The sequence below is a fragment of the Bos indicus x Bos taurus genome, chromosome 3, assembly GCF_003369695.1.
Source record: "Bos indicus x Bos taurus breed Angus x Brahman F1 hybrid chromosome 3, Bos_hybrid_MaternalHap_v2.0, whole genome shotgun sequence".
In the NCBI taxonomy this organism is placed as follows: domain Eukaryota; kingdom Metazoa; phylum Chordata; class Mammalia; order Artiodactyla; family Bovidae; genus Bos; species Bos indicus x Bos taurus.
In genome coordinates this window covers 25,471,049-25,493,458 of record NC_040078.1, presented here as the reverse complement: position 1 = coordinate 25,493,458, position 22,410 = coordinate 25,471,049, and the positions used below count along the sequence as shown (strand labels likewise).

At 39.8% G+C, this 22,410-nt stretch overlaps 1 protein-coding gene across 2 annotated transcripts in view; it reads right to left on the bottom strand.

Annotated features, from left to right (window-relative positions):
* The window catches only part of GDAP2 (ganglioside induced differentiation associated protein 2), a 68,160-nt gene that overhangs the window by 22,229 nt on the left and 23,521 nt on the right, over window positions 1-22,410 (bottom strand). For both annotated transcript variants that reach the window (XM_027535709.1, XM_027535712.1), the window contains exons 6-8: window positions 15,742-15,818; window positions 11,914-12,073; window positions 10,329-10,485 (exon numbers count right to left, since the gene is read on the bottom strand). In XM_027535709.1, the coding sequence (XP_027391510.1) occupies window positions 10,329-10,485; window positions 11,914-12,073; window positions 15,742-15,818 (394 nt within the window). The remainder of the gene's footprint in view (window positions 1-10,328; window positions 10,486-11,913; window positions 12,074-15,741; window positions 15,819-22,410) is intronic.

Here is a 22,410-nt window from a genome sequence, read left to right as displayed (position 1 = left end):
CTGATCTGCAAAACAGTGTTTCTGCAGAACACCTTTCAGCTATAAAACCACATAACTAAGGATATTTAATAGGAAGTCTATTACATAGGGATTGTAATCAACAAGTGATATGCCTGCTAGGTTCATGGAAATTGTTGCTTGTGAAAAATAAGCTTAGTATTGGGAATTCCCTGGCAGTCCAGTGTTTAGGACTCTGTGCTAGATTCCTGGTCTGGGAATGTAGATTCCACAAGCCATGCAGCATGGCCAAACATTTATTAAAAACCAAAAAAAAAAAAAAAAAACACTTAGTATTACACAGCTCTATAGTCTGCCTTTTTAAATTTAGAAACATACCCACCTGTGCTAACTGAATTTAAAGTCAACAGCTTTTAATGTTAGTTTAAGATACAATGTGCAAGTCAAGAAAAGATCTACGTTTATTTTAGTTCTCCCTATTCATACGTTCAATTCCGTATTTTCACACGGAGCTATTTCCCAGGTTATTTACACTAATCCCCCAACTGTACTGCTTTCTAACTGTTTTACGATTAAACCATCTCCATATCAAGACTAAAGAGAACAGTATATCTTAAGTGTCTTATGAGCACCACAGGTTATACCACAAACATGCAACAGGAATTCAGTAAATATCTGTTCATTTCTATACTCTGTGTATTCATTACCTCATTTTTCAAAGACTTATTGCAAAAATGCAATGCCTGCATCATATTAGGGATTCAAATCTTTGTTGAATGAAATAATAAACATAAGTATTATTCGGGTATTTTGGAGCCCTGAGAAGAGTAAAAGGCCCTTGGATTCAGAGTTTCAGGCTGAACATATGAGACAGACATATTACAAAGACAACTAACACTGTCATAATTCAGTATGAGACAAGCAATCTAGCAGACATCTAAATGCCTTATCAATCAAGTATGTCTCTAAGAGGGGGACTGTGGGAGTAGGGGTCCGGGCTAGAGTGAGGAGCGGGTGGAAGCAAGTTCCAGAACTGTGGTAGAACTGCTTCCCGCTTCGTATCACAAAGATCAGCACAAGGCTTCTTTCCCCACTCACTGCAGTATTTGTGTCCATTCTGCTAGACCTCGAGATAGGGACTATGTCTTCATTGTCTCTATATTTGCAGGAAGTCCCTAGGGTTGTTCCTACACTCAGTCACTACATATTCAATGAACTCTAAAGAAAAAAAAAAATTTCAACTGGAACTCAGATGCACAGAATAGAACTAATCACCTTGCTTCAAAACATTCTCATGACTGGTACATGCATGGTTCTCTTTTAAAAAGTAGTTATCTAGTTAGTTATTTTTAATGATGTAATAAGCATTCCAAAATCTACCCAAAACAGAAGTTAGCACCATCACAAACCTCCATCTAATCACCATGGTCACTTTGCTCCAATTCTAGCTTCTGCCTCTCCTCACTCATCATCTGGAATCTCAGGTTCCTCATTTTCTAGTTTTCCTTTTTATATCATTTTAATTCATCTACACATATTCCTAAAAAGCTTTTTGGCTGTTTTTAACTATTCAAAAAAGACAAAAGCTTATCACAAAATTTTTGGGGTCTAGTTTTTGGACTTACTGCTAAAATTCCTCTCTAATGTTGGGTATCAATGCTGTTCATTCTCTTTGACTATTACCCATAATGTACTCACACTACATGAACACTGTAGTTTTCATCCACTCTCCTACTGACAGGTATTCAGGCTATTCCCAGGTTATTGCTACAGTGAACGTGCTACAATCAACTTACTTTACATATCTCCTGGTATATGTGTGTTTGATTTCTCTTGGGGACACTCCTAGGAATGGAAGTGGAACATACAGGGTATGTTTGGTTTCAAGGTCTAAACTGTTTTCCACATTTTGTACTGGTTTATACTTCTGCAAGCAATGAACAGGAGGTTCTAAGAATCCATGTCCTCTTCAACACTTGATCTGAGCAAATATTTTAATTGTCAATCAACTGGGTTTGAAATTGTATTTCATTTCCCTGGTTGTTAATGATGCTGAGATCCTGTTCATATTTCCTGGCTTTTTTCTTTTTCTGTGAGATGCCTGTTCATACTGTTTGTTCATTTATCTATTGGGTTGTTTGTTCTTTTCTCACTTGTTTGTAGGAGTTCTTTATATATTTTTGATTTAATCATTTGCATTAGATCAAAAATACAAAGGTTCGTGACACTGTACAGGAGACAGGGATCAAGACCATCCGCATGGAAAAGAAATGCAAAAAAGAAAAATCGCTGTTTGAGGAGGCCTTACAAATAGCTGTGAAAAGAAGAGAAGTGAAAAGCAAAGGAGAAAAAGAAAGATATAAGCATCTGAATGCACAGTTCCAAAGAATAGCAAGGAGAGGTAAGAAAGCCTTCCTCAGAGATCAATGCAAAGAAATAGAGGAAAACAACAGAATGGGAAAGACTAGCGATCTCTTCAAGAAAATTAGAGATACCAAGGGAACATTTCATGCAAAGATGGGCTCAACAAAGGACAAATGGTATGGACCTAACAGAAGCAGAAGATATTAAGAAGAGGTGGCAAGAATACACAGAAGAACCGTACAAAAAAGAACTTCAAACCCAGATAATCACGATGGTGTGATCACTCACCTAGAGCCAGACATCCTGGAATGTGAAGTCAAGTGGGCCTTAGAAAGCATCACTACAAACAAAGCTAGTGGAGGTGATGGAATTCCAGTTGAGCTATTCCAAATCCTGAAAGATGATGCTGTAAGTGCTGCACTCAATATGCTAGCAAATTTGGAAAACTCAGCAGTGGCCACAGGACTGGAAAAGGTCAGTTTTCATTCCAATCCCAAAGAAAGGCAATGCCAAAGAATGCTCAAACTACCTCACAATTGCACTCATCTCACATGCTAGTAAAATAATGCTCAAAATTCTCCAAGCCAGGCTTCAGCAATATGTGAACCGTGAACTTCCAGATGTTCAAGCTGGTTTTAGAAAAGGCAGAGGAACCAGAGATCAAATTGCCAACATCTGCTGGACCATCGAAAAAGCAAGAGAGTTCCAGAAAAACATCTATTTCTGCTTTATTGACTATGCCAAAGCCTTTGACTGTGTGGATCACAATAAACTGTGGAAAATTCTGAAAGAGATGGGAATACCAGACCACCTGACCTGCCTCTTGAGAAACCTATATGCAGGTCAGGAAGCAACAGTTAGAACTGGACACGGAACAACAGACTGGTTCCAAACAGGAAAAGGAGTACATCAAGGTTGTATATTGTCACCCTGCTTATTTAACTTCTATGCAGAGTACATCATGAGAAACGCTGGGCTGGAAGAAGCACAAGCTGGAATCAAGATTTCTGGGAGAAATATCAATAACCTCAGATATGCAGATGACACCACCCTTATGGTAGAAAGTGAAGAGGAACTCAAAAGCCTCTTGATGAAAGTGAAAGAGAAGAGGGAAAAAGTTGGCTTAAAGCTCAACTTTCAGAAAACTAAGATCATGGCATCTGGTCCCATCACTTCATGGGAAATAGATGGGGAAACAGTGTCAGACTTTAATTTTGTGGGCTCCAAAATCACTGCAGATGGTGATTGCAGCCATGAAATTAAAAGACGCTTACTCCTTGGAAGGAAAGTTATGACCAACCTAGACAGCATATTAAAAAGCAGAGACATTACTTTGCCAACAAAGGTCCGTCTAATCAAGGCTATGGTTTTTCCTGTGGTCATGTATGGATGTGAGAGCTGGACTGTGAAGAAAGCTGAGTGCCGAAGAATTGATGCTTTTGAACTGTGGTGTTGGAGAAGACTCTTGAGAGTCCCTTGGACTGCAAGGAGATCCAACCAGTCCATCCTAAAGGAGATCAGTCCTGGGTGTTCATTGGAAGGACTGATGTTGAAGCTGAAACTCTTAATACTTTGGCCACCTCATGCAAAGAGTTGACTCATTGGAAAAGACCCTGATGCTTGCAGGGATTGGGGGTGGGAGAAGGGGACGACAGAGGATGAGATGGCTGGATGGCACCACTGACTCAATGGACATGAGTTTGAGTAAACTCCGGGAGTTGGTGATGGACAGGTAACCTGGCGTGCTGCGATTCGTGGGGTCGCAAAGAGTCGGACACGACTGAGCGACTGAACTGAACTGACTGAGCTGAATCATTTGCCAGTTGTGTGTATTGTGAATACTCATATTCTGCAATTTGCCTTTCACTTACTTTAAGCTTAATTGCCCCACTTTCTGTAGTTCTTATCTTTAATATAGTCAAAATTAATTTTTCTTTTGTAGTCAGTGCTTTTTATATTTTGTTTAAGAAATCTGTTTTTTCTTATTGGTATGAGGAATACTAGCCTATGACTCCTCCTATGAATTTTAATTTTTTAAAAACTTAAGTTTAACCCATCTAAAATTAATTTTAGCCCATAATATGAAGTGAAATAATGTAAACTCAAAAATGTTTTCAACCTCATCTGCAATAAACAACTTGAGACCCTAGGATAGGCAAATCTTTATGAACATGATTATGGAAGAAGGTTATAGCTTACATCAGATTCTTAAAGGCTTTACAATTTAAAAAAGGTTCAGAATCACTGCTGAGACACTGGCAACTGTTATACTTTCTAAGAACCTTGAGATGAATTCCAATGCAACAACTTACAACTGCCATCTTCATCTGGTTTCTTCTTTATTCTATTTGTCCCCTCCATTCTACAGATTGTGTAAATTTGCTTTGATTATCCCTGCTTCCCCCACCTATTCAAAGAATATTTTAAACTTTCCATTATATTTTTGAAAACTGCACTTCACTTTTTGCTAGTTTCCTTTTATTTCAATGAAGACATGGAGCCTTTCATCCTAATCCAACAATTAAAACAAAAGCTAAAAATCAAACAAGAAAAAACACCCCAACCTCAAAAGCTTTTTATTTTGATAGGTAAAATATAATCACTGGTTAACAGTCACACAAAATACATCACAATGGCAACAAAAGTACCCACTACTGTGCTCTCCAGGCAGATACACTGAGTAGATGGTTTCTCAATAGACTGCAGTCAGCTAAGGTTGGATGTTGCCCTCACAAAGCAAACACAAGGCTGTTTCTTCTAGTTAATAAATTACCATCCAAATGCTCAACCAAGAGTTAAATAATGAAGAAAATCCAAGCTTAATTACTCTTAAAAGTCCACTAACTAACCTACTTATTGGTATACCACCAACAGCCCAGGGAAAATTTTCAGTTTGAAATTAACAGAAGCTTTTCCTGACCTCATGCAGCTGTCCCACATTGGACTTAGTTAAAACTCTTGTTATATATACTCTTAATGCATCCTGTAAGTTAAATACATTTTCATATATTAATGGGCTTTCTTGGTAGCTCAGCTGATAAAGAATCCTCCTGCAATGCAGGAGGCCCCAGTTTGACTCCTGGGTTGGGAGGATCCCCTGGGGAAGGGAATAGGCTACCCAATCCAGTACTCTTGAGCTTCCCTGGTGGCTCAGACAATAAAGAACCCGCCTGCAATGTGGGAGACCTGGGTTCGGTCCCTGGGTTGGGAAGAACCCCTGAATAACAGCTACCCACTCCAGTATTCTTGTCTGGAGAATTCCACGGACAGGGGAGCCTGGCAGGCTACAGTCCATGGAGTTGCAAAGAGTCGGACATGATTCATGCAGCTGTCCCACACCGGACTTAGTTAAAATCCTTGTTATATATACTCTTACTGTATCCTACAATTTAAATACATCTTTATACAGTAATTAGTTTAACATTTTTTTTCTCTGCAAGACCTTAAGCTCAATGCTGCCTGGGGCTAGATCTGCCTTGCATGTCACTTTGTTGTATTTGTAGCTTGGCACAACAGTAAGGGTTCAATAAATATTTAATAATGAATGAGATAACGTTTTTACTGTGAGAAATGACCTAAGAGTTACAGGCAACTGGATCTTAAGCCAATCAAGGAAAAAAGAAAAAGAAAAAAGTACTTGAAAAACAATTTAAGAGTTTTAAAAGCTGGATCTTTGTAAAAGAGTATCTAGATTGCTTGCTAATTTTTGTAAGGAAGCCAACTCCTATCTTATGATACACCCAGATTAGTGTCACAATTGGGTGGAATAACTGGAAATAATAATCAAGAATTAGACAACTTATCTAATTGTTTTAGATGTTAAAGTGAATTATTACACAGAGAAAAGCCAATGCTACAAAAGGAATGAACTAACCCTATAACCTATCCATGTGACCATTAATTTTGTTTCTGAAGCAAGAACTGAAGGGTTTCAAAAAGATATTCCGAACTAAAGACTGCCCTTTGTTTCTTGGTTCAGGCTTTAAGAACCAGAGGTGGTACTCTTCATCAAGCCTGTAGGTTGATGTGTTATTATGTATTAACTAGACGTCCACAACAACCAGAGCACCATACGTAACACACCCTGACGTCTTACGGTAGTGTGGCTCACTCATGGATTTCTAAAGGGATTACCTTCTTTACCTGTCTATTTCAGTTCTAGAATAGTACCGTGAATAGAGTAAATATCCAATGCTTCCTGAACTGAACAGAAACTGTCAACTCTGAGACTGATTTGAATCTCAAGATCATCACTTTCTACCAACAAGGGCAATGCTTTACATGCTGCATTCATAGTCCTTTCTAACCTACCCCTTTGCTGAGGACCCCTTTCCAGAAAGCATGGGCTCAGTGAATACAGATTTATTTTAATAATACTGGCTTGAACAAGTCATTCACAAATCCCCCCACTAAAAAGAGAGACACAAGACAGGCAAGTATCTAGTCCAGACATAAACAAATGCCAGTTTATCTGTATTACCCACAGAGAAATGAAAAAGGTGTGTGTGTGTGTGTGTGTGTGTGTGTGTGTGTGTGTGAGAGAGAGAGAGAGAGAGAGAGAGAGAGAGAGAGAGAGACAGACTAGGGTGATTGATTTGAGAAAGGTGATAACAACGTAATTCTCTGCACGTGCATACAGAACATGTCTGGTCCTTTCCCAGCTTCTCTGAATCTGGTCTCTGTAGGTGGCTGGAGATGGTAGCAGAGAAGGGAGATCAGCTTCAGTGTAGCTCATCCTCAGTTAGTTTTCACCATGGTGAAGTCACTCTTGGTGGTCAATTTACCCTTCTACCCTTCTAAGTTAAAGGGGCCAGACCAGATCAGGCACAGAATAGTCTAAGAAATCATTTAAGAAACCTTAGAAGGATGGACCCTGAGCCCTTCCCACAGAGGTTCTGATTCAAGAAGTTTGGTGTGGGGCCTGTGAAATTTTAGAAAGTACCCTTGGTGATTCTAATGCCATACTACATTTCAGAAAACCACATCAGGTAATTACCAAAACTCCTTTCAACTATAAAGTACTGCTAGGAGACCCAGACCAGTGGTTCTCAAAGTGTGGGCCACAGTCTGAAGACATTTTCAGGGGCTCTGCAAGGTCAAACTATCTTCATGATAAGAGCAAAACATCATTTTTTTTTTTTTACTGTGTTGACATCTGCACTGATGGTACAAAACAAACTGCTGCATTAGCATGAATACAGGTAGAAACACCAGATCATACTAGTAGTTATTGTGTTTTTAACTGTCAAAAGACTCGGGGGGGGAAAAAAAAGCCAGTTTCATTTAAGAATGTCTTCTATGAGGAAGAAAAAGTTATTAATTTTATTACATCAACCCTTGGGAATACATTTTTTTAATATTAAATGTGTCACAAAATGGGCAGAACACACAAAGCATTTTTGCAGACTGAAGCCTAAAGCTGTCCTGAAGTAAAGAACTAAGTGTCTGACCTGCTAACTGAACTAACTGCTTTTTTTCATGAAACACCATTTTTCTTCAACTAATGACGGGCAAACTGTGATTATTCAATATGAGTTTTTGGCAGATATTTTCTCAAAAATGAATAAAGTGACCCTGTCATATCGAGAAAAACAACCAACAGTATTTGTTACCAGTGATAAAACTTGAACTTTTATATACATACATACATACATACATACATATATATATATATATATATATAAAAATAAAATGCTGGCAAATTTATATCCATCACCAGAAGGTAACCATTCCTAACACTTGAGGACTTTTCTGATGACAGCAGTGGTAACACTAACAAATACAGTATTTTGATATTGCGTAATATAATGTGTCAATATTTGGAACAATTGATTAATTCAGTGAGCCAAAGCACCATGTTATAAATTCATACTATCAACTCCTATTACAAAATCTACTCAAAGTGCAGGATAAAACAACACATTCTAATATAACAATACAAAATTCATAGATATAGTCTGAAATTCCATATTACAACCAAACATTATTAAAGTACCATTGATTGAGTTATGGTGTAATATCAAAGAATATCCCTATTTTAAAAGGCTAGTAAAATACTCCTTTTTCCAATTATGTATCTAGTGAGGTCAGATTTTCTTCATATACTTCACACAAAACAACATATTGCAACAGTCTGTATGCAGATATTAGAATCCAGCTGTTTTCTATTAAATCAAACATTAAAATATTTGCAAAAATGTAGAATGATGCATTTCTTACTAACTTAAAAAAGTTTTTTTTTTTTTTTCCGTAAAAACATAATGGGTTATTTTCCAAGTGAATTAACAAATAATTCTGTTGTTATCGTTTATTTGCTAAGTTCTGTCTGACTCTTTGAGACCCCATGCACTGCAGCCCTCTAGGTTCCTCTCTGTCTATAGGATTTCCGAGGCAAGAATACTGGAGTGGGTTGCCATTTCCTTCTCCAAAGGATCTTCTTGACCTAGGGATTGAACCCACATCTCCTGCACTGGGAAGTGGATTCTTTATCACTGAGCAACTAGGGAAGCCCGAACAAGTAATTTATCATATAATAAATATCAGTGGGTACAAGCTGTAAAGATAAAAGCTCTTTGGGGTCCTCAATAATTTTTAAGCATGCAAAGAGGACCTGAGACCAAACAGTTTGAGAACTACAGCTCTAGTCCAAACAAAGGTATCCAAATCTAGCAGTGCATGAATCATAATATGAAAGTTTCAAAATATATATAAAGGCCAAAGTCCCAGACATGTGAGGCAGAGCCCAGTCACTGTATTTAAAGAAAAATGTTTGCCAGATGATTCTTACGCATGGTCAAGTTCAGAAACCACTGAAGCTATCATTTGATGGTGCATGCCTTTGGAAAAGCTGTTTATTGATGCCCCCTAGTGGCTAATTTGCTTTTCTTTATGAAAATAATAAAGGGAAGAGCAGGAACTCAGGAAAAACAAAATTCTAATTCTATAAGGGACTCGGAGATTATCTAGTACAACTTCCACTTTATATATGGAGACTGACAACCGCACATCATTACAGTATAGTGTAATAAATGCTAGGCTATGCTTTTGTTGGTTAAGTATAGGGTGTAAAGAAAAAAGTGTATGGGGGAGACAAGACTTCTGTTCCATCTACTCCAACTTATCTCCAGGGAGCTAAGTTTCTGGAGGCAATCAAGTCTGAGCTGAAACCTGGAGAACGAATTGAAGGACAAGAGTAATCCAGTCAAAAGGGGTGGCAAGTACCCAAGCTCAAAGGTATATAATAGGTCAAAATTTGCTCAGAATTAAAGACAACAGCAGTGGCCAATTTTAAGAGCTTGCTAGAATTACCAGGTACTGTGCTAAGTCCATTACACTATCTTATTTAACACTCACAACAACCCTAAGAGATGGTACCCTCTCAATCAACCCTAAAAGATAGTGAATATTAACCAATTAGGGTTTATGATTTTTCCTTTCCTTTAAAATTTTTTGAAAAGCAGCTAGTTTTCCAAGGGTAATCTGTTAGTACTTGGACAAACTTACCCAGAAATAACAAAGGTGCTTTTCTTTATGTGTCAAAAAGGGTTTATTCAGAATTGTTTCAGAAAACATGTAAAAGAAATGGAATGACTTCACAAAGTCCTTGGGATAAATCAGGGGGAAATAAAACTCTTTAACCATTAATACGACAACCATAGACTATGCTTTAATTACAAATATAGTAATGTTAAACAAAAACTTTGTAATTCGGCTTCCCCTTTTCCGTACTTTCTGCTGTTAGAATATAATCTAATTTTATAGGTACTATAACTGCAACAAAGTGCAGAAGCTCTGAAATCAGAGGTGCATCTGAACGCTGACTTCATCACATATTATCTGTGACAAATTAACTTTGAATTTCTGCATCTACTAAGTGGGGACAGTATCTTCCTTACTGGATTGTCAGGAAGAATAAAGGAGACCACATTATATGTAGACCATTTAGTAGAGGTAGCCCCTATCTTGTTTCTCTAGTCCTTATGTGTCTGTCAAAGGGTTTGTCTTACTTTCTCTGATGCTGCTTCTGTAGAGCTGCCTCTGATAACTGCCCTTGAAGGATCAGTCTTCTTTGCTTGTCAATATCTCCTTCCATTCGGGCAAAAGCATGAGAGCCAATGAAAGAGAGATCAACTCCCAAGCCTTCGTCCTCTTCTTCCTGGTTATCTGTAACAAAAAAGCTATCAATAGCTTATGGCTATTTATCCATATGATTATTTTATGTTTTGCTAGCAGCCAATCCTTTGGGAATGGATCACCTCTTAATGTGTTCCCCACTGCCTCACCAGATCTTTTTGAGGGGGAAAAAAAAACCCAAGACAAAAGTTTTTTTTTCAAGAAAGAAAAGCAAACAAACAGAATCCATGGACGATGGCGGGCTTCCCAAGGCAATGCCACCATCTGAGCTGTTCAGTTGGGACTTCTTCACATTTGTACCACTGTTCCTCAAAGTGTGATAGGCAAGATTTTCAGAGTTTGCTTTTATTAAAAAATACCACTAAATGAATCTTCTTTCAATCCCTCAAGCTGATTTTACATCTCCTTTAACAGATTCAATGTTCTACCTGAAAATATTTATGAAAACTACAGCCTATCAAGTGACAATATTTTTTGAGATACAGGTGGAAGTCAAGCAGTGTTTGAGGATGGTGGACAGAAGGGACCCTTGTGGCTAATGACCACCCAGCACTGACACCTCAACTGGTTTTGCTCTTCACTGCCCATTGTCATACAAAATGCATTTTGTGCATTTAAGAAAAATGATATTCTATCATGGCAGTCACAATTCTGAGGATTTCTGAATGAGGCTGGGCATACTTCAAGCCTGTACTCTATTGGAGTCTCTCTAAAGTACTCCTCCAGCAAAGCTTGGTTATCAGACATTTTCTGATGCTAAATCATTTATTATCATTTATTATTCCTTCCATTTGATTTAAATCTGTGTACTGGTAACAAAAAAGAGATGAGTAGCCTTCAATAGATTTTAACTTGATGCTCATTTAAAAGTGTTCACAGTAGAAATCTCACAGTAATTCTTAAATCGCTTAATTTTGAGATCGGGCCTCAGCAATGACGCTTGTGAGGCATGTCTCCAACTATGATCTTGAACATATATCAGTGAAGATCAGTGCAAGCTGTCACACAGAACGGCTCAGAGGGGCTCCCATCCTGCCCTGCTCTACTAACACTTCAATCTCCATTGGTATGTAACCTAAAGAAGCAAAACACGTGGTTACAGCATTCCTGTTTTAGGTATGGCTTTCAGAGGACACAGTTGAATCTGCTGAAAATTTTAATAATATACTGTTTCCTCAACAGTGTCCTGTGTGAAACCATAAACTTCACAAGGGTACAAATGGTGTCATACCCACCTCTGAATCTCTACTGCCTAACGCAGACTTCACATCACATACATAATTTAAAGAGTAAATCTTAACAAGAATAAGACTCTAAAAGCACTGATGTTGGTCTTGATCTTGGTGTCACACTGAAAGCTTCCTAGAGAACAGGCTGAACTTGCTACGTCTTGGTGGCTGATGCTTACCAGAGCCGCTGCTTCCTGAAGAGGGAAGGTAAGAAAAGGAGAGAACTCACCCTCTGGGGCGCCAGGTTTTTCACTTATTCTAATCTGCCGTTCAGGTACCACAGGCTCCCCTTCTGCATTGCCAATATCTGCAGGTAGGCATGGCAACGAGCGGCTCTCCTCCTTCAGTGACCTTGGGAAGTACAGAGGTAGCAGCTTTTGGTAAGTAGCCTGTGTAAGAAAAGCCAAACGTTCTGTGAAAAATACCGGAGTGATGAAACAGGCATCAGCAGCGCTCACGCCACTCCACAGACTGTGAAGAGCCTCCATCATGAACTAAGGCCGCGCCATGCCTAAGCTCAGACTGGATGCTGCCTGGGCCCCTCAGTCAGTTTCTGTGTCAAAGACCAGGATTCGTTAGTCACTCAAGAAGACCCATGAGTCCTGATCCTGACAGCTCCAGGTCACTGAAGCTGGAATGGATATGTCCTGTGACCCCTATCCCCAGCCCCTTCTTCACCTCATTAATGATATCTGTCTTTCAAGATTCAGCTCAGACACAGACGCTACTTCCTTAATCCTCAGTGTGCCATCAGGGTCCATGTGACCTAGATTTAATATCTGACAGTTTTGTTTTTAAACAGTTCTCTCTGAAAAGATTGCTATTTCCTGACTTTTATTCTCTCTTAGAGGTTTCCCAAACAATAAAGAGATATCTTACTTTAAAAAAAATTAGAATAAAATTCACTGTATCTTATAACTTCCATACAGGTTGGTCCACTGGACTCATTCTAAATCCATGATATATTATGGATACTTAGTGCTCTTATTTTTCCTCAGTCTTGAAGCTTTGGAGGGAATGATGCTAAAGCTGAAACTCCAGTACTTTGGCCACCTCATGCGAAGAGTTGACTCATTGGAAAAGACTCTGATGCTGGGAGGGTTTGGGGGCAGGAGGAGAAGGGGACGACAGAGGATGGGATGGCTGGATGGCATCACCGACTCGATGGATGTGAGTCTGAGTGAACTCCGGGAGTTGGTGATGGACAGGGAGGCCTGGCGTGCTGCGATTCATGGGGTCGCAAAGAGTCAGACACGACTGAGCAACTGATCTGATCTGATCTGAAGCATTTTGGTTTTTTTCATCATCCTAGAGTCATTTTATCGTTACTCATCAATTATTACCAACTATAACAAACTAAAACAGAACACTAAGAAACCAAAAGAATGATGGAACTATCTAGAAAGACAGTGAAATCACTGAATAAATTATCCATCAGTCTCCTTACTGTGTCACCCACAACACTGCATCATCTTTCATGCATATAAATATATATATGAGGCATATAGGCTCAGCTGGTAAAGAATCTGCCTGCAGTGTGGGAGACCTGGGTTCAATACCTGGGTTGGGAAGATCCCCTGGAGAAGGGAAAGGCTACCCACTGTAGTATTCTGGCCTGGAGAATTCCATGGACTGTGTAGTCTATGGGGTCGCAAACAGTTGGACACGGCTGAGTGCCTTTCACTTTCATTTCATGAGGCATATACAAAGACTGGATTGTAAGTCAATTTAAAAAAATTGTACCTCAATTTAAAAAAAGAATTAAAAAAAAAGAAGACTGGAGACACCATCTTTGTAGCCTTTTAAAAAAATTGAAATACAATTCACATATCATAAAATTCACATTTTAAAGTATACGATTCACTGGGCTTTAGTATATTCATGAAGTTGTGGAATCATCACAATTAATTCCAGAACATTTCATCATCTCAAAGAGGAAATCTAAATTCATTAGCTAGGTTATTCTCCATCCCTCCCTCCCCCAGCCCCTGGCAACCACTAACCTGTCTGTTGTATGGATTTGCCTATTTCAGAATATTCATTCCATTAAAATGGAATATGGTATATGGTTTTTTGTGTCCAGTTTCTTTCATGCGGCATATGTTTCTAAGGTTCACCCATGCTGCAGGATATGCCATCACTCCATACTTTTTAATAGGCTAGTGACATTCCACTGTTTGTGTATACCGCATCCACCTATCCATTAATGACATTTAGGTTGTTTCCACTTTTTGGTTACTATGAATATTGCTGATGTGAATATTTGTGTGCAAGTTTTTGTGTAGACGTATGTTTCCAATGGGCTTCCCTGGTGGCTCAGACAGTAAAGACTTTGCCTGCAATGTGGGAGACCCAGGTTCGATCCCTGGTGGGGAAGATCCCCTGGAGAAGGAAATGCAACCCACTCCAGTATTCTTGCCTGTGAATTCCCATGGACACCGAGCCTGGCGGGTGAAGTCCAAGGGGTCGCAAAGATGTGGACATGACTAAGCAACTAATACTTACTCATGTTTTCAATTTTATTCTGCATATACCTAAGAGTGGAATCTCTGTTTGACTTTCCAAGGAACGGCCAGATTGTCATTTTGCCACTCCTAGCCTCACATTTTGGAGAAGGCAATGGCAACCCACTCCAGTACTCTTGCCTGGAAAATCCCATGGATGGAGGAGCCTGGTAGGCTACATGCATGGGGCTGTGAAGAGTCCAACATGACTGAATGACTTCACTTTCACTTTCATGCATTGGAGAAGGAAATGGCAACCCACTCCAGTGTTCTTGCCTGGAGAATCCCAGGGACAGGGGAGCCTGGTGGGCTGCCGTCTATGGGGTCGCACAGAGTCGGACACGACTGAAGCGACTTAGCAGCAGCAACAGCAGCCTCACATTTTATGCAATACACTACACTCTTCCTGCTATTTCTTACATGTGTGCTTGTACTTATGCTTGTATGACTCCCATGATTTGCCCTTTCTCTGGAAAATCGTAGTTATTTTTTACAATGATTTCACCTCACATCACTTCCTACAGGAAGTATTTCCTAACCCCACGCCAGACTGGAGCTGTGTGCCCTCATCCTTCCCATGCTTCCACTAGTGCACTTATCACAATTATTGTAACTTATCTGACTTCTCTGTCCCCACCAATAGACAGTGAGTTCCTTGGGGATAAAGACTGTGACTCACTCACTGGTGTAGTCCCAGAACCCAGTGGAGTAAACCTGATATATGCCAGACATTCAATAAAAGGTCACTGAGAGAATGAATGAATAGGTAAACCAGGTAAAACAAGAAGAGACACAGCAAACATGGTGAATGTGTCTGTCTTCAGCAAATTCAAGACGGTTTATATCTCATATACGTACCTATATATACTCTGGATATTTCACACGTACTAATTCATTAATTACAAAACTCCTGTGATATAAGTACTGTCAGTATTCATATTTTATCCAAGCACAGAGAGGTTAAATAACTTGCCCAAGGACACAAAATTCAGAAATCATACAAGCTGAATGGGACAGAGAACACTACAGCTGAACAAAGCTTAGTAAGATTTTAAAAAGAGCTAATTTCCTAAAACGGCTCTAAATTAACTTGAAATATAATAAACCTCATCACATACAATGAAACACAAACCTCATAACTTACTCAATACTCGCCACTAGGCTAGGCTGTCACCTGTTTCCGGGTCAGGTAGACACCACGGTTTTTCCAGCAGAGGCTGTTTCCCAACTCTGTTGCCCAAGGGCCCAGTGCTTCATCATAAGGTAATGCCTTGAGATGTCTTGAGAGCTGTGTCAGAGCAGCTATGCCTTGTAAGGTTTCACTATGTGATAACAATTTACCAGTGAAAAATATGAACAAAATGCTTCATCTTGAGTTGCTTTTAGTCTCTAATATAGTCTTTCATCGCAATGATGGTAAGCCCCACTGCCAAATATATGTACAGATAATGAGGATTTGCCTGTTGGCAATTCAGTTAACAGATAATGAAGACACAAAGGCAAACACAAGTAAAAATAAGACTCAAAACAATGCAAGATAATTAGCAAAATACCTCTTCTAGTTCAGAGACAGCAAATACTACTTTTTCAAGAGTCTCTCCATGAATTTCAAGGAATCTCCTTACAGTGCCTAAAGAAAATAACAGAAAGATTATTAATAAATAATAATAAATGAGAAATTACTTATGTGTGAAGAAAAATCAGTCTAAGTTTTATTTTTGTAATGGATCACTCCTCCATTCATTCAGGCCTGTACTCAATGGCACCTTATCAGTAAGGCCTGCCCAGGCCACCCTATCTAACAACTCCTCCTTGATTTTGCTTTCCTCCACAGCAACTATTTTAGACATTTTGTGATGCTTCCTGTTTATTGTATATCCTCCCCCTCTGTCCCTGCCCCATCCAATAGAATGAAAGCTCCACACAACAGCAAGAGTTTTCTTTTATTTACTGCTTTATTGCCAGTAAACAGTGGCTGGCCATAGAAGATGCTGACTCCAGACAATTCTCCCTTATCCAGTATATTCTTTCTGTTTTCTGAGGCCTCTCTCTCTGACCAGAATGGTCTAGCAAAAATGCCTTCCCATTCACCTGTTACAGTATTAGATGCCCTACTCAGCCCTTTTATTGTTGCTGTTTAGTCGCTCAAACGTGTCTGACTCTTTTGAGACCCCATGGACTGCAGCACCTAGGCCTCCCTGTCCATCACCATCTCCTAGAGTTTGCTCAAACTCATGTCCATTGAGTCAGTGATGCTATCTAACCATCTCATCCTCTGCTGCCCCCTTCTCCTTTGCCTTCAGTCTTTCCCTGCATCAGGGTCTTTTCTAAAGAGTCGGCTCTTCGCATCAGGTGGTCCTGTCAACATTCTATCAAACCAAAACTGAATCATTTTTTCTTCATTTCTATCTTATTCTTTCTCTAAACCTGTTAATAATGAGACCGAGTCGCCTTTTCTCAGTCCTTAACTTACCAGCGATTTCTTTCTAGATGCTCACACCCCAACTTTTAAAAATGTTGTCCTCTCCAGGTTCTGTCCTCCACATTTTTTGTTTTCTTTATATATATATATATATATATATATGTTCTCTTGAGCTCACTAATTTGATGGTTAGATAGTGCTCCAAATGCTGATGGCTCCCAAATTTTTATATTGTTTTCTTTTTTAAATTGGAGCAAAGTTGCTTTATACTGCTATGTCAGTTCCTGCTGTACAGTAAAGTGAATCCGCCGTATGTATACATAAATCTCTTCTTTTTTTGGTTTCTCATTTAGGTCACCACAGAGCACTGAGTACAGTGTTATACAGTAGGTTCTCATTAGTTATCTATTTCATACATCAGTTCAGTTCAGTTCAGTCACTCAGTCATGTTCGACTCTTTGTGACTCCATGAACCGCAGCACACCAGGCCTCCCTGTCCATCGCCAACTGCCAGAGTCCACCCAAACCCATGTCCATTGAGTTGATGATGCCATCCAAACATCTTATCCTCTGTCGTCCCCTTCTCCTCCTGCCCTCAACCTTTCCCAGCATCAGGGTCTTTTCAAATGAGTCAATCCTTTGCATCGGGTGGCCAAAGTATTGGAGTTTCAGCCTCAACATCAGTCCTTCCAATGAACACCCAGGACTGATCTCCTTGCAGTTCAAGGGACTCTCAAGAGTCTTCTCCAACACCACAGTTCAAAAGCATCAATTCTTTGGCACTCAGCTTTGTTTATAGTCTAACTCTCACATCCATACATGACCACTGGAAAAACCATAGCCTTGACTAGACGGACCTTTGTTGACAAAGTAATGTCTCTGCTTTTGAATATGCTATCTAGGTTGGTCATAACTTTCCTTCCAAGGAGTAAGCGTCTTTTAATTTCATGGCTGCAATCACCATCTGCAGTGATTTTGGAGCCCAGAAAAATAAAGTCAGCCACTGTTTCCACCGTTTCCCCATCTATCTGCCATGAAGTGATAGAACCAGATGCCATGATCTTAGTTTTCTGAAAGTTGAGCTTTAAGCCAATTTTTTCCCTCTCCTCTTTCACTTTCATCAAGAGGCTCATTAGTTCTTCTTCACTTTCTACCATAAGGGTGGTATCATCTGCGTATCTGAGGTTATTGATATTTCTCCCGGAAATCTTGATTCCAGCTTGTGCTTCTTCCAGCCCAGCGTTTCTCATGATGTACTCTGCATAGAAGTTAAATAAGCAGGGTGACAATATACAACCTTGACGTACTCCTTTTCCTGTTTGGAACCAGTCTGTTGTTCCATATCCAGTTCTAACTGTTGCTTCCTGACCTGCATACAGATTTCTCAAGAGGCAGCTCAGGTGGTCTGGTATTCCCATGTCTTTCAGAATTTTACACAGTTTATTGTGGTCCACACAGTCAAAGGCTTTGGCATAGTCAATAAAGCAGAAATAGATGTTTTTCTGGAACTCTCTTGCTTTTTCAATGGTCCAGCAGATGTTGGCAATTTGATCTCTGGTTCCTCTGCTTTTTCTAAAGCCAGCTTGAACATCTGGAAGTTCATGGTTCACGTATTGCTGAAGCCTGGCTTGGAGAATTTTGAGCATTATTTTACTAGCGTGTTCAGATCAGATCAGATCAGATCAGTTGCTCAGTCGTGTCCGACTCTTTGCAACCCCATGAATTGCAGCACGCCAGGCCTCCCTGTCCATCACCAGCTCCCGGAGTTCACTGAGACTCACGTCCGTCGAGTCAGTGATGCCATCCAGCCATCTCATCCTGTGTCGTCCCCTTCTCCTCTTGCCCCCAATCCCTCCCAGCATCAGAGTCTTTTCCAATGAGTCAACTCTTTGCATGAGGTGGCCAAAAGTACTGGAGTTTCAGCTTTAGCATCATTCCTTCCACAGAAATCCCAGCATGTTAGATGAGTGCAATTCTGCAGTAGTTTAAGCATTCTTTGGCATTGCCTTTCTTTGGGATTGGAATGAAAACTGACCTTTTCAGTCCTGTGGCCACTGCTAAGTTTTTCATATTTTCTGGCATATTGAGTGCAGCACTTTCACAGCATCATCTTTCAGGATTTGAAATAGCTCAACTGGAATTCCATCACCTCCACTACCTTTGTTCGTAGTGATGCTTCCTAAGGCCCACTTGACTTCACATTCCAGGATGTCTGGCTCTAGGTCAGTGATCACACCATCGTGATTATCTGGGTAGTGAAGATCTTTTTTGTACAGTTCTGTGTATTTTTGCCACCTCTTCCTAATATCTTCTGCTTCTGTTAGGTCCATACCATTTCTGTCCTTTATTGAGCCCATCTTTACATAAATGTTCCCTTGGTATCTCTGATTTTCTTGAAGAGATCTCTAGTCTTTCCCATTCTGTTGTTTTCCTCTATTTCTTTGCATTGATCACTGAGGAAGGCTTTCTTACCTCTCCTTGCTATTCTTTGGAACTCCCATTCAAATGGGAATATCTTTCCTTTTCTCCTTTGCTTTTCACTTCTGTTCTTTTCACAGCTATTTGTAAGGCCTCCTCAGACAGCCATTTTGCATTTCTTTTTCTTGGGGATGGTCTTGATCCCTGTCTCCTGTACAATATCATGAACCTCCATCCATAGTTCATCAGGCACTCTATCAGATCTAGTCTCTTAAATCTATTTCTCACTTCCACTGTATAATCATTAAGGATTTGATTTAGGTCATACCTGAATGGTCTAGTGGTTTTCCCTACTTTCTTCAATTTCAGTCTGAATTTGGCAATAATGAGCTCATGATCTGAGCCACAGTCAGCTCCTAGTCTTGTTTTTGCTGATTGTACAGAGCTTCTCCATCTTTGGCTGCAAAGAATACAATCAATCTGATTTCGGTGTTGCCCATCTGGTGATGTCCATGTGTAGAGTCTTCTCTTGTGTTGTTGGAAGAGGGTGTTTGCTATGATCAGTGTGTTCTTTTGGCAGAACTCTATTAGCCTTTGCCCTGCTTCATACATAGTGCTGTATGTATACATGTCAATACCAATTTCCCAATTCATCCCTTTCTATCCCCCAGCCAACACTATTTCCTCCTTGATATACGTGTTTGTTCTCTATACTCTGTTTAATGAACAAAAAAACCCTGAAATCCCTACTTGCCACCGTGACCTCAAACTCAACATGTCCAAACCTGATCCCAACAGGTCCAGACCTGACTTCCACTTCTCCCTACACTGGTGCTCCTTTACTGCACTCCTTATTTCAGTTATACAGCAACATCCAACCCCTCAGCTAAGCTAGAATCCTGAATTTTCTTGACTCTTCCTTCATTTCTTCCTTCATCCTGTACTTTCAATGGGTTGTTATGTACTTTATATTCTATTGCTAATATTTCTAACAGTCATTCCTGCTCTCTTCCAGCTGCTCTCAGTGTCTCAATGCTTACAAAAACTTTGGCAATAAGCTCTCAACTGCTCTCTTGCTTCTCTTTTCCAAGCCTACATATTCACTGTCGCCCCTATGTTATCTTATGTTACCCACCTTGCTAAACATTTTTGATGGCTCCACACTGCTTACAGGTTAAGATCCAAAGGCCCCAGCATGGCTCTCCGCATTGACCACTAACTACCCTTCCACCTCCACCCCTTAGTTCTATTTCCAACTATAGCATATGCTTCAGCCACTGGCTTCTTTGCTGGACTCAGAATACACCACTTGCTGTGATGTTCCCCTACTTCTGCTTTCATGGTCACCTTTGACTAGAATACCCTTTATCCACCATGACCCTCTCTTAGTGAACGCCTGCTCATTTCTCCCTATCCAAAGACCATCTCCTTTGTAGATAACGCCATCCTTCCTTACGTTACCCCTGTAATTGTCTGAATAGCCCTCCTTGTGTGAACTTCTCGCAGCTGTTTATAGCTAGACTGTGAGCTTTCTGAATGTCAAGTAAACTTAACACTAATATTACTAAGGCCTACCACGCCTTAGGAATATGGCAAGTAATCATTCAAAAATAACTAACAACTGAAAGAACATTTTATGGCTCTGGTTATTGATGTAGTACAGCCTGCCTTGTTCACTACTGTACCTCGAGAACCTAACAGAGGAGACCCATTTGTTGAAGGACTGAACAAAACTTCCTAATTCTCTCTCCATCAGGTGACAAATTTCTCATCTCTCCCTCTGTTCTGCTTTAATAGTTTAAAAAAAAAATTAAAAAAGGAATTTCTTCCATCCTATATTCACTTTGACACCAAGTTTTAAAGTTTACACACAATAGTTTCCCAGCATAAAACTGTGGGATTTCCTTTGGAAGACAAAATACAACACTCACTAGTAACCTAATTGAATTCTTTCAACAGCAGAGTTCATTCAGAAAAGTAATTCTGTAAAAAGGAGTGAAAAAAAAGAGTGCTATCATGGCTCCGTGGTTTTAGTGGTCCACACCCAGTCAGAATGCCATGTGCCTAACTTTTAGTAAAAACTCTTCAACGGGAGACCCCGGTTCGATTCCTGGGTCGGGAAGATCCGCTACAGAAGGGACAGGCTACCTACTCCAGCAGTCTTGGGATTCCCTTGTAGCTCAGCCGGTAAGGAATCTGCCTGCAATGTGGGTAGACCTGAGTTTGATCCCTGGGCGGGGAAGATCCCCTGGAGAAGGGAAAGGCCACCCACTCAAGAATTCTGGCTGGAGAATTCCATGGACTGTATAGTCTATAGGGTTGCAAAGAGTTGGACACGACTGAGCGACTTGCACTTTGACCATTCCCAACGGGTGAGAATCACATGTAGGACATTAAAATTTCCAACCTGGGAACACAGTAAAGACAACATCATTGCCTTTTTTTTCTCACCATTGTATTCTCTACCACACAGCATGGCTTAGAACACAGTAGTCACTCAGACTTCTGTTGAATGAGTAAATAACCTGATAAATTTATCTAAATGCAGATGGTTCTTTAAGGTTTCTTCTGGAGAAAAACTAAACTGCACATGAACTAAGGAAAAATAAAAAAATAACGAGCCTTGGTACAACTATCAGGAAGATATTACTTAGACTTCAGATGAAATAAATTTCAATGACAGTGTAATAAGTGAGACAGCTTTTGGAACTAAGGACTTAAGAGTCACATTCTTAGATTTGTTTTTGGCCTGTATATGCTATAAAAGCCTAAAGGCCATTTATTTCCCAGATACTCAGAAAGCATATGGGCAAAGAGCACAATTGAGTTTGTGCGTGTGAATATATTTTTTAATGAAATAGTATAGTTTTGCTATTAGATTTAAGGTGTAATAAGTCAAGTAGGTCTTCTAAAATACAGGTTAACCTGCTTATCTTAAAGCTTTACATTTCCTTTGTGCTAATTAAATCTCTGGAAGTTGTTTCACCGAAGTCCCTTATGCCTATTTTTGATCTTTATCTGCTATTTCTACAATTACTGTTCAAAGCTGACTCCTTTATGGTACTGCATCAAGTAACTTTTCTGGGGGCCACAGAGCTAGAATTAGATTAGTAGAACTGGGACCAAAAACCAGTAGTCTTAATTAGTTTTTCAGAGCCTTTTCTACAAAATAATGGTGCCTCTCTTTAAATTCTAATCCATATGATTATTTCAGTAAAAAATGGAGACACAAAAGGCCTAACTCAAGCTATGAGATACGGGGCACAGGTTAAGTGAAACCAGAGACAGTTGAAACCTGCCAAAAGCCTTGCCAGGAAGAATTATATAGAGGCAGGAACTTTGCTTTGGTAAGGGATCACTGAGAATACATGCAGGCTAGCCA